Source organism: Nicotiana attenuata, chromosome 10 (genome assembly GCF_001879085.1).
Source record: "Nicotiana attenuata strain UT chromosome 10, NIATTr2, whole genome shotgun sequence".
Classification (NCBI taxonomy): domain Eukaryota; kingdom Viridiplantae; phylum Streptophyta; class Magnoliopsida; order Solanales; family Solanaceae; genus Nicotiana; species Nicotiana attenuata.
In genome coordinates this window covers 25,206,032-25,218,112 of record NC_031998.1, presented here as the reverse complement: position 1 = coordinate 25,218,112, position 12,081 = coordinate 25,206,032, and the positions used below count along the sequence as shown (strand labels likewise).

The 12,081-nt window shown below is 31.8% G+C and overlaps 1 protein-coding gene across 1 annotated transcript; it reads left to right on the top strand.

The window, feature by feature from the left end:
* Nucleotides 7,229–11,542, top strand: LOC109233882 (NAC domain-containing protein 30-like). Its single transcript, XM_019399735.1, has 4 exons — nucleotides 7,229–7,400; nucleotides 8,686–8,873; nucleotides 9,671–9,942; nucleotides 10,714–11,542. Exons 2-4 carry the CDS (start codon nucleotides 8,714–8,716, stop codon nucleotides 11,266–11,268), a joined length of 987 nt encoding a protein of 328 aa, XP_019255280.1. The 5' UTR covers nucleotides 7,229–7,400; nucleotides 8,686–8,713; the 3' UTR covers nucleotides 11,269–11,542.

Here is a 12,081-nt window from a genome sequence, read left to right as displayed (position 1 = left end):
TCTTCCTCTACCCCTAACCTTTCCGTTTTTCCTTAACCAGTCATTATGGAATATCATGGTAAGTTATTCAAACTCTAGAAAATATCTGTAGCTTAATGCTAGCCTAATGCCCTAATCAGTATTCAAAAATTGTCAGCTCGGTGGACAAAATATTCTGTATTTACGCAGGATCCGAGGAAGGGCCGCACTCCAATGGGTGTGATGTAGATAACTTATATTAATGCAAGTATTACCGGCTGCTTCTACCGCTCAAACCCGTGACCTATAAGTCACACAGAGATAATTTTACCGTTGCTCCAGAACTCTCCAAGCCAAGTAATATTTACACTATATAGAGAAGAACAAACTAAAAACAATTTGATAACAGAATTAATTCAATCAATGATAGGAGAAAAACAAATACTACTTTTCTGCTCAGATGATCATATCCTGCCTTCTTCTAGCTTTCAACGCAAGCAACAGCTAACAGCATAATTACAAAAAGAGGGAAAAATATATAAGAATAAAAAAGTACCAAGTATACTACTGGAAAAGTGCAAACAGTACCAATAAAAAAAGGGAAAGGAACAGAAATAGCATGGCATTAGTATTTTATTGCTGGTCCAAACATTACAGCCTCAGAAGATCACAACTGTCCTAAGTAAATGGTAAACAAAAACAAAAAAAGAAAAAAAAAACAGAAGAACAAGAAAGAGACAAAATGGAACAAGACTTGGAAAGTAATCATCAAACTATATATAGTATGATATATCTGATGAAAATAGAAAGAGAAGAACATGGGTTGTGTGTGGAGACTTGTCATTTTCATCCCTACTTAAAATAATCCTCTATCCTTTTCAGTTGTCCCCCCTTTAGATCCTTCTCTAGGACCTTGTTAAGTCCTTTTCAAGTTTAGTTGCCAATACAGCCCTACCCTACGAGGCGGAGCCAGATTTAAAGTTTATGCCTTCAAATCATTTTAAATTACTGTGTTTTAAATTGCTACTCCTTTCGTCCACTTTTGCTTGTCCATTGTGGACTTTGCACACCCTTTAAGAAATAATAAATGAAGTGCATAATTTATCATGATATCCTTATTAATTGATGCATATTTTTAATGGTTTTGAAATGAGTAATTAATATTGTAGGTATAATAGGAAAAAGAAATTGTCATTTTTAGAATATTGGATAAGTAAAAGTGAATGGAGGGAGTAATTTGTGTATATTTAATAAATTTCTTAAGACAAATATAGATTTTGGATCAAAACTATTAGATTTGGCCGTAAACCAAACACTAACACCGTACCGCCCCTGCGGCGTGCCCCCGACACCACTCCAATTACAATATACATGTCTTACTCCAACTCTAGTTAAGTTTTATAAATTGAGAGTAAAAGAATATCTACTTTTAAAAGTCGTAAAAAGTTACTTATCATTAAACTTCTCATGAAATAAGGTAGTTTTATTAATCTACCGTATACCCTTTCATGTTTCTGTCATGAAAATTTCATTTCCTCTGGGGAGTGGAGAGTGGCTTTCTTGATGTATTTAATGTTTGAGATAATGGGATTTGTAATTTGACATGCGATCATCATATGATGAAAAGGGTTGAAAATTTAGGGTAGGGGCAGGTTAGTGCAGCAAAACTTCCACAGGCCCACAAACCGTCCACTTGCTTAGTTTACACTACTGCTGCTTGTCATTGGCCAAAGCAATCCCATCTCCTCTTGCCCCTACCCCACCCCCACCCCACCCCTACCCCCACCCCCAAGACAACCTAAAATAAGAGAAAGGCTTTATAACATTGGTGGTACTAGGATTACTTTAGTGGGCATTTGGACATAAGAATTGTAAAATTCCAAAAAAGGTTGAAAAATTTTTTCAACTGAAAAATGGTATTTGAAATTTGGAGTTGTGTTTGAACATGAATACAATTTTGGGTTGTTTTTGAAATTTTGTGAGTGATTTGAGTGAAAATTTTGAAAAACTGCAGGTTTTTGGAGTTTTTCAAATTTTCGAAAATTTCCAAAATGCGTCTTCAAGTGAAAATGGGACATTTTATAAACAAATGCTGATTTCGGAAAAAGTGAATTTTTTGGAAAAAAGGAAAAAAATTCTTATGTCCAAACATGCTCTTAGAATCGGAAAAAATTTACACGGTTTTTGCACCAAATTAACGAATAGACACATAATATTTGTCTTGCATATATATTTTTATCATTTAATTATTGTTATCTGTTCGATACATTTTATGTAAACGAATTCGATTGAATATGAAATTTATGTCCAAACATGCTCTTAGAAACGAAAAAAACTTTCAAATTTTAGTCTTTATGCTATAATATTTATGTGGCTATAAAATGATGTCATTATAGGACATAGAAAGTGTACATTCTCAGTTTAGTTTGTAATAACTAATTCTTATATTAAATTACCATGTTTGGTGTAACATAATATACTTTCCAGCATCCTCAATTCTTATCTAGCCATAAACAATTAGAGCTCAAGAATGCCCCACAAAACATGTCGCGAAAATCATGTCATTATTAACTGAGTATAATTATATCTGTAATTGATTACGGTTATCATTTTATTTTTGGGAATTGGCGGCTGGAGAAGCGTTCACATCAATACACTTCAACTAAATAGGAGCTATAAGGTTCTCATGCCTTTGATAAGTCATAGTCACATAAGTGATTGTTCCTTCTTTTGACATTTATGAAACAAAACACACATCTTCTTGTGTTCTAGCATTTGAAGCTTTTGTTGCCCTATTTTAGGATTACAACTTTAAAGAAAAATCAAATGGTTCTACGACCACTAATTTAATTACTTCATCACCTAATTCCATAATTCTAGAGGAAGTAATCTTCTGTATTAACTTACATTTGAATAGAACATAATGATCCGACAAAAATTTCATATGTTCGTTTTCAGTTATTTTTTGTCTTATTTTTACGGATCTCCTGCGAAAAAAAATCATAAACTAAAATAACATTTATAATAGACTACAAAATTAAATTTCCCCGTAAATTATCATATATTATCTTGATCAAGTATGATTCTATGATGTAAACCTCGGGGGAAAACCTTTTCAACTGTTCATATTTCATGCTTTCTTAATTCCATAAGAAAGTTAATATTTGGTATTAATTGTAAATCTTAACCAAGATTAGTTTATACCTAATCTTCGCAAGGTGTTAAGAGAAGCATCTTCTTGACTCAAAATAAGTCACTCTTTGTTTCATATGAACCTCTCAAACTAGTAAAGGGTCAAAGAAGCATATTTTAATGTAGAATAATGCTGAAAAAAAATTAGTAATTACAGTATCATATTTAGTGGGGCAATAGTTGGAGATATTTGCGTTTTAAGGTTTGAACATACCATGGATTTCAGGAAAATTAAACATAATTACGTGGGACATCTTTATTTGGCCAGTCTGTCTATTTCCCATTTAAATTTTGGTCTATTTATGGTAGGCAAAAGCATATTATTAGTTTCTGATTTTCTAATCATGCTCCTAATAATTTTATTTTTACCCTTCTCTCTTTACTCTAGAAGCTTTTCCACTCCATTACTACGTCTCGGCTGTCATTTTTGAAATCCATGCACTGTCCACTTAATTGCCTTATTCTTGAAATGTTTCATTATCACATATATTGGCAATATTCACAATGACTTCGAAGGTCATAAATATGTTCGACCCATAATTTACTCAAATTGTAGTATATAAAACAAAAAATTAAGCTAATATTCTAAAAAAATTCATATATATATAATATATATATATATATATATATATATGTATGTATATATATATATGCACTGTCCACTTAGTTGGCTTATTCTTGAAATGTTTCATCATCGCATATATTGTCAATATTCATTATGACTTCGAATGTCATAAATATGTTCGACCCATAATTTACACAAATTGTAGTATATAAAACAAAAAATTAAGCTAATATATATATATATATATATATATATATATATATATATATATATATATATATATATATATATATTTTAACGAAAAGGAAAGGAAAATTTCCACGTTATTTTAATTTGTGTGAGTTGTTTTTAGTAGATTTGCTTAATTCCCACGATGGTGACTTGTATATTTTTGTCACTATTTTTAATTATGTGTCCTTTACAAGGTGACATGATTAATAACAATCCACCATACTTTTATTAATCAAAATCTAGGTAAGAGGAAAATTGAGAAAGGTCCTATTAAGGATGGAATAGTTAATTTGTGGTTTGTTGGTAAGAAAATGCCTAAAAGAAAAAAGAAGAGTAGAGGTCGGTTAGATCATATAGGATTGCAATGATAATAATCTTAGATTGTGTTTGATAGTACTTAACATCCATTGGTAGGAGACTTGGGTCCATTCCTTTTGTCTCTTTCGGTTCTGCTATGGAACCTTCATTTTCAACAAGGTAGTTAAATTAAATTATCCACTAAAAATTCCGAACTTTTCTTTTATTAGAATTAATTATAGATTAATGATTTTAAAGACCTAAGCATACACCCCGCACTAGAAACCTTGAACAGAAAGCAAAGGGGCATCTAGAAAATATGACCCTTAGATTTGGTATTTATTCCCATGCTTGGCTTACAATTTTTTCTAATTAATCTTTCTTGAATTTTCTATTTGCGTGGCCTAAATTTCACCTGATATTATTTTATTATTCTTTAAAACTGCCAGTTTTTGAGATCTTCTCTTTTACTGTACTCAAGGCCTATAAACTAAAGGGTACCCGGGAAAATAGGATTTAGAAAACTCACTTTTTTAATTGAGAAATATGTGTGAACCATAATTAAGTTCATTGTTGATCCATAAAGTAAGTAAAAAAAAAGTGACTCTGTTTCTGGGTTTTTTCACACATGTCCTTTTTGGCTGGATGAAAAGTTAAAATTTATTTTGTGGAGTGAACTATTCGTTTTTGTTCGTTGAAAGAAATGTCCAAGCAAGCAAAATGTGTCATATAATTTTACGTGCACTAACTATTTTCACTTACTTTTTCGTGAGTTTCACTATTATATTTCATTTTCTTTACTGTTGTGATTATGTTTGAATGAGCTAAGAGTCTGTCGGAAATAACCTCGCTACCTACACAAGGTAATGATAAAATCTGTGTACACACTACCTCTAGATCCTATTTGTAGGAATAAACTAGGTATGTTATGGTTGTTGTAACTATTTTCACTTAAACATCCATCCTTATTGATCTTTCAATTTAGATAACATGCATGGAAAATGAGGCCAATTAAGCTTAACTTGCTCTAACCATGTTTTTTTCTTCATAAACTAGCTCTAACCGTTAATTACAAATTTTATGGCTTACTCCACAAATGATAGCATTGAAAAAAATGGATATCCACGTGGCTTCCAGGTGTTGATGTTCTGTTGTTGCCAATTGTGTAACTGTAAGGGCGGCGCACCAAACAGACAAAGAAAAGCTGGACTATGGAAAGAGAAATTAAACACGAAAATCGAAACAGATTTGCTGTTCCTTTTTGTTTTTTGTTTTTAATTTCAGGTTTAATAATCTGCTATTCAAAACTCACATTGAGCAGATCTAATTCATGTGTAGGACCGTTTAGACACAGATTCCTAAATATATTTTGAAAAGTTAAAACGGTGAAGTTTGATGGGAAATTGAAAATATGATCTGACATGAATTTGGGGGAAAGTTTTGACATGTTAAAAAGTCATTTTTTCCGGCTAAAAAATTCCAAATGGTCTTGATTTGGCCAAAGAAAAGATCTTAAGCTAGATTTGGAATTTGAAGTTTTGGTTTTCAAAATCTCTCAAAACTAGATTAATTCTATAAACAAACATATATTTGAAATTTCTTTTTGAGAAAGCTTCCAAAACTTATGACCAAACGACCACTTAGTAAACTCATTAAGGGATAAAACCTCCTTACAAGAAAAAAGCTTCATTTTTAAAATTTAACTCGAAACCTCTAATTAATGATTAACGAATCCTAACACTCTTATCACACCTTTGTTGTTTGTTCTTCTTTTTTTTTTCTTTTTTTTTTTCCCTTTTTTGGCTACATACAATTTCGCTACCAATTTCTAACTTCATGCTAAAATTTTCCTTCTTCCTATTATTTATGGTGAAATTGTCAATGTTATTGTTATCTTTGTTAATTAAAACAAGCAAATAAAAATATATGGGTGTTAAAGTAAAACCTCGTTAAAGAAATGAACTACGAATAGACAAGACAAAGATTTGTTACAAAAAAAATATAAAGGAAAACGGATTTATAGTGGAAAATCTTAGAGCATAATATAACGGTGGCGTGAAAAATTTGTTGTCACGCCGTCCAAATAAACCTTTCTTCTATCTGCCAACCCCACGCGTAATCATCATCAAACAATAACCCCCACCCCCACCCCCACCCCCCTAACACCATCCTAAGTCCTAACAAATTCTTCTCTTAGATTAAATTTTAATTTGTTATCTAGCTTGTCCTATATATTATGAATTTAAGTTATATGCTATGTTAATAGTGTAACTTTTTTACATATTCAATATTGTTAAACTTATGTAATAGTTGTTATTTTTAGTAGGTTATCAATTTAATTTTATATGTAATTATCTTATAAGATAACATGATTGCATAGCTATTATTTATACACTACTAAAAAAAATCAGATTTTAGCGACGGTCAAATTCTGTAGCTAAACAGAAAAATTCGTCGCTAATCTCATTTAGCGACAGATTAGCAACAGATTATCAAGAAATTCTGATAGCTACGAGCGTTTTAGCGACAGATTAGCGACGACATTCGTAGCTAATTTCATTTTTTGTATAGTGATGTAATCAGTGCATAGACTTAATAACTCTAAAATGGCTTCCTATTATTGAAAATTTTTAATTGTAAAATTTTATTTTATCTTTAATAAGATGCTTTTATAATGTTATGGCATCTTTAAAATCCCATGCTTTAAGGATAATTATTATATGTAATAAAATATAGTTTTTTTTTCGATTTTATGCTTAATTAAATGCCCCCATAAAAAATAAAACAGAGGAAGTAAGTATTTTCCTTTTATGACCAAATCAGGAAAACATTCTATCAAAATCATAAATTTCATTCCTTTTTGTATCTACCTGCTTATCACACACACAACTAGTTAGCTAACTAGGCTTAGCAAAGTTAGCTAAAGTCTCTGTCTATATATTTGTATATCTTTCTCAACAACAACATTTCAACCAACACCTGATTTATCCATTTATTCTTGCCCCTCTCTTTTCTCCTATTCTTAAGTATTGATCTCCTCTTCTCCCAAGTACTTCATTACACTTATTCTTTCAAGGGTTTCATTTCTCCCCATATATTTCCTCATTCTTTTGTCTATTTCTCTGTTCGCTATCTGCTAAAGGGTTTATATTTTCTGGTTAGTATTGCAAATGTGGAATTTCACTCTTGTTCCTTATTTAATTTCCTTCTCTCTCTTTCTCTCTAGTTCTTTTGTTGATTTGCATGAACTCATTTACATGGATATATATATTACATGTGTTACTAATGATATAAGATGAAAGTTATTGTAAATTCCTCCAATAGTAAGTCATGCAAAGTATTAATTCAAGATTCTTACTTTGCTTTTCTTTCTCTACGAGAAAAGGCAATTGATTGATCTTTCTTGATTTTTTTTGGTTTTATCACGGGCGTCCAATATCTGCATTGGGGCCCGATTAAATTTGGATTCGCGCCGGAAATTAAAGTCTCACATTGGGGGTAAAGTGCTTCCTAATAAAGGCGATTCCATATCCAGGGCTCAAACCCGAAACCTTTGGTCAAGGATGAAGAAGTACTGACCATTCTATCACAACCCTAGTTGGGATCTTTGTTGAATATTATAACTCCTAGGTTATGAAATGAAATTGGTATTGAAATTGGACGCAAATGGTGGGTGCGAAAAGGGTTTTTTCTAAAGGGATTCTACTCAAAGAAATAAAATTATATCCACATTTATCTTGGAATATAGAACATCTTTTTCATTTTGTTTTAAAAACAACACTAAAAGAAGTCAACGTTTTCGGCTGCTATTTTCTCTTGTCTAAATGATAACTACAATTACATGCAACATAGGCCATTGGCTTATTAATCATTTCTTGTGGATTTTCATGTTTATACTTGTTTTTCTTAGATCCCACTAGTGGTCTGCACTATGTAAACTACCCACCAAAAAACTAAGTAATGATGAAAAATACAACCAAAAAAACATGTAACTAGCTCTTTTTTTAGCTAGTATATACACAGATAATGTAATTAATTTTTTTACTAGCAATGCATTTTAACCTGTTGTAGCAGGTTCCTGCTTTAATATTTTAGGTCATTAATTTCAATAATGTATTATAAACAATTACCTCTAATTATATTTACGACTTAATACTGCAAATTTATTTTTATCTGTCAATGCATAGATCAAGTTAAACTCAACCCCACCCATTAATTATCCCCTCCATCTCAAGTAAAAAGTAAAAACCACAAGCATATGCCTATTGATCATTGCTTATGCTCACGAATGGATGTGAATAAATGGAATGATGAGAAATCTACAATACAATGAAGTGTAACATTGACTCTTATGTGTTATATTCAACTTCACACTATTGAGATGATAGTCTGTATTTCTTATAAAAGTTGCTTTCTGATTAATGTTTATTGATCTTTGCTAGAATAAATTAACTTGAAGATCGATAGAGAATGGAGATGGACTCATGTGTACCACCAGGATTTAGATTTCATCCAACAGAGGAAGAACTTGTTGGATATTATCTCAAGAGGAAGATTAACTCTCTCAAGATTGACCTTGATGTCATCACTGATATTGATCTCTACAGAATTGAACCATGGGATATCGAAGGTACATTCATTAATTCTTTGCCTTTTTTGGTTCATTTTCTTTTAATTTCTTCAAAAACAAAAACAATAAAAAAGATATAAGAGTGGAAATTCCTTTACCACTTTGACGAGAAGGATAGAGGGCAGCGCGGTGCACAAAATATCCCGCATTCACGCAGGGCTCATGGAATAGGGGCGGAGCTAGCGTATATGTTATGGGTTCGGCCGGTTCCGAACCCAGTACTTTACTCCAAACCATATATTTGTCTTAAGAGATCCATTGAATATGTACAAATTCTTAGTTTAGAACTCAATAACTTAAAGAAACTAGAATTTCGAACCCATGACTTTAATTCTTGGCTCTATCATGGAAGGGCCACACCCCAAGGCGTGTGATGTAGACAACCTAGCTACCATAATGCAAGCATTAGTGATTACTTCCACAGCTCGAACCTGTGGCCTATAGGCAGATGCATATATACCTTGACCTATGCAGTATCACGGGACATCGCTTCTCCGAAATTTTTTAGTAGATAGGTTTAAGAAAATAAAAGTATTGGAGATAAATATAGAAAATGACACCGCTTATCATTATACTAATTTACTCATTTGTTCATTTTTTTAAATTGTGACACCGCTTATAAAAATTCCTGCATACGCTACTGCCTATAGGTCACACAGAAACAACAACTTTACTGTTGCTCCAAAGCTCCAAGGAGCCAGGGGAAGGATATATAGCTTAAATCTTGAATGTTTCATATTGTCATGAACTTTTAATCAAAAATTTTTCTTCGTTTAAAATTATCTCACGTATTACAGGTAGGTGTAAATTGGGATATGAAGAACAAAATGAGTGGTATTTTTTCAGTCACAAGGACAGGAAATATCCGACGGGAACGAGGACAAATAGAGCCACAGCAGCAGGATTTTGGAAGGCAACAGGAAGAGATAAAGCTGTATTATCAAAGGAGAAGATAATAGGGATGAGGAAAACGTTAGTTTTCTATAAAGGAAGGGCTCCAAATGGAAGGAAAAGTGATTGGATTATGCATGAATACAGGCTCCAATCCTCTGAACATGCTCCTCCTCAAGTGAGTGAAAAGATCTTCATCTACTTACTTTTTTACACTATCATAAAAATTTATTTATGGTTCGTTATTCTGATTGTATAAATATATTTTTATACCACCAGTTCTACGTATTTATTATCGTGTTGAGTATGGACAACATATACATAATAAGATTTTCGAAAATGAATATTGAGAAAATAAACCTGTCCACATTTTCTTTATGACTTATGTGGGCTATTTCTTCTAAAGTTCTCCTGAGAGAAATGAACGAAATGATGCAATCATGTAACTGACCATACTTTTCGTGATAAAATTAAATAAAAAGAAATTAAAGTCAATCCTGGTGGGAAACAAGTAGATAACTTCACTTAGTTCATGAACTTGTCCCACGCCTCACTGTTTATAACTCATGTGAAGCCATACAAAAACTTGGATTTTAGACTTTTAAGGAAACCTTCCTTATTTAACATAGTAAATTAGTAATAGACAATGTTTGTAAATCGCCTAGAAGATCTAGCTCCAAAGGGACTTAGGAAAATCGACAAAACTAACATATATATGATTATTTTTTTCTTTTTCCCTTTTATCAAGCTAATAACAATTGAAATGGAAACTTGCATTATACGTACTATCAGTATAATTTAACATAATGTAGCATGCTACTTTTTAAATTTTCCAGGTTATTAGCTTCACTTACTACAACAATTATTTGTACTTATGTTTTAGGTTACCTGATAATTTTTACGTATAGTGTACAAAAAGTTTAAACTCTATTGGAATTTGATTATACAGGAAGAAGGATGGGTGGTATGCAGGGCATTCAAGAAGCCAACTCCAAACAAGCAACCATGTTTAGATTTAGCATGGCAAAATTCTTATTATATTAGAGGAACAAACACCACTTATAGACCTTCTTCTTCACTATCAGAAATCCCAAGTCCAATGCATCAACCTTTCAATAATGCATTCAGCCATGCAACAAATTTCCACCAATTTACATTCAATCCATCTCATGATCATCAAAATATGATCATCAATTCAAGCCAAAATTACTTTGAGAATCAACTAGCTGAACTTCCACAACTTGATAGCCCTACCATTTCGACAAGTTTGTGTACGATAGATAAAAGCCTTGGTGAACAGAATTACACAGCCAACAATGAAGATGATCGCGAAGAAGAGAAGCATAGTAATGGGATTAATAATAGCCAATATTATGGTGATTGGAAGAATTTTGACACATTGATTGATCCACCTTCTCATTCTTTCAATAATCCTCCATTATTGAATCGCGATGAGTCTCATAATCATATAAGCCATTTGCTTGAGTGTCTCCCAGATTTATAGCTTCCAATCCTTCAAGAAGATGGTTTATATTATGAAAATATTTTAACAATTATAGAATCTTTTTTTTTTTTGTTGTGGTAGTAAAGAATGTCAAGGATATTAAAAAAGTAAGGGCAAAAATGTTGAAGGAAAAAGGACAGGTGCAAGGCATACCGCCTTAGAATTCAATTGTTCATCTTTCATTTAACTTGTTTCAGATGTTAACTGTGAATTGATATTATTCTGTATCTACTGATCAAAGAAGCTTCTTTTTTCTTTTATGAAAATCTATTTTCGTGAATGTTATTCTTTTCGGGTTATATTCATCAAAAAATTTATTTGGAATACGCACTGATATTTCACTAATATTTCACGTAGAAAAAGATATAAGAAAGAGTGGCACCTCAAGCCGCCACAGAGTGACATAGGTGCCATGGTCAAATTGATCCTTGCTAGACTTAGGGTCCAGTATCGATCCTCTTTTTACTCACAATAATGCAATGCCAATTTTACTTTTCCGTGTTTCCCCCGTTTTCTTCTTTTTTCTCTTAATTTCTTTTATCTTCGTCTTTGTATTTTCTCTCTCACTACAAATCCCATTTCTATTAGTTGTTTAGATTATAAAAGTATATTTGCTTACTTTTCTTGTTCTAGATCTCAATTTTTTTTTTTAAAATCTGAATATCACTTTAATCATTTTTTTAATATTTAGTTAACGTTATTTTTTCCGCGAAAGGACAAAACATTTTCAATTTGGTTATCGTGTGTTTATTTATGTACCATAAAATCTTGTAAAGCAAATCGAATTAATTTAAAATGAATCTGTAGATATTG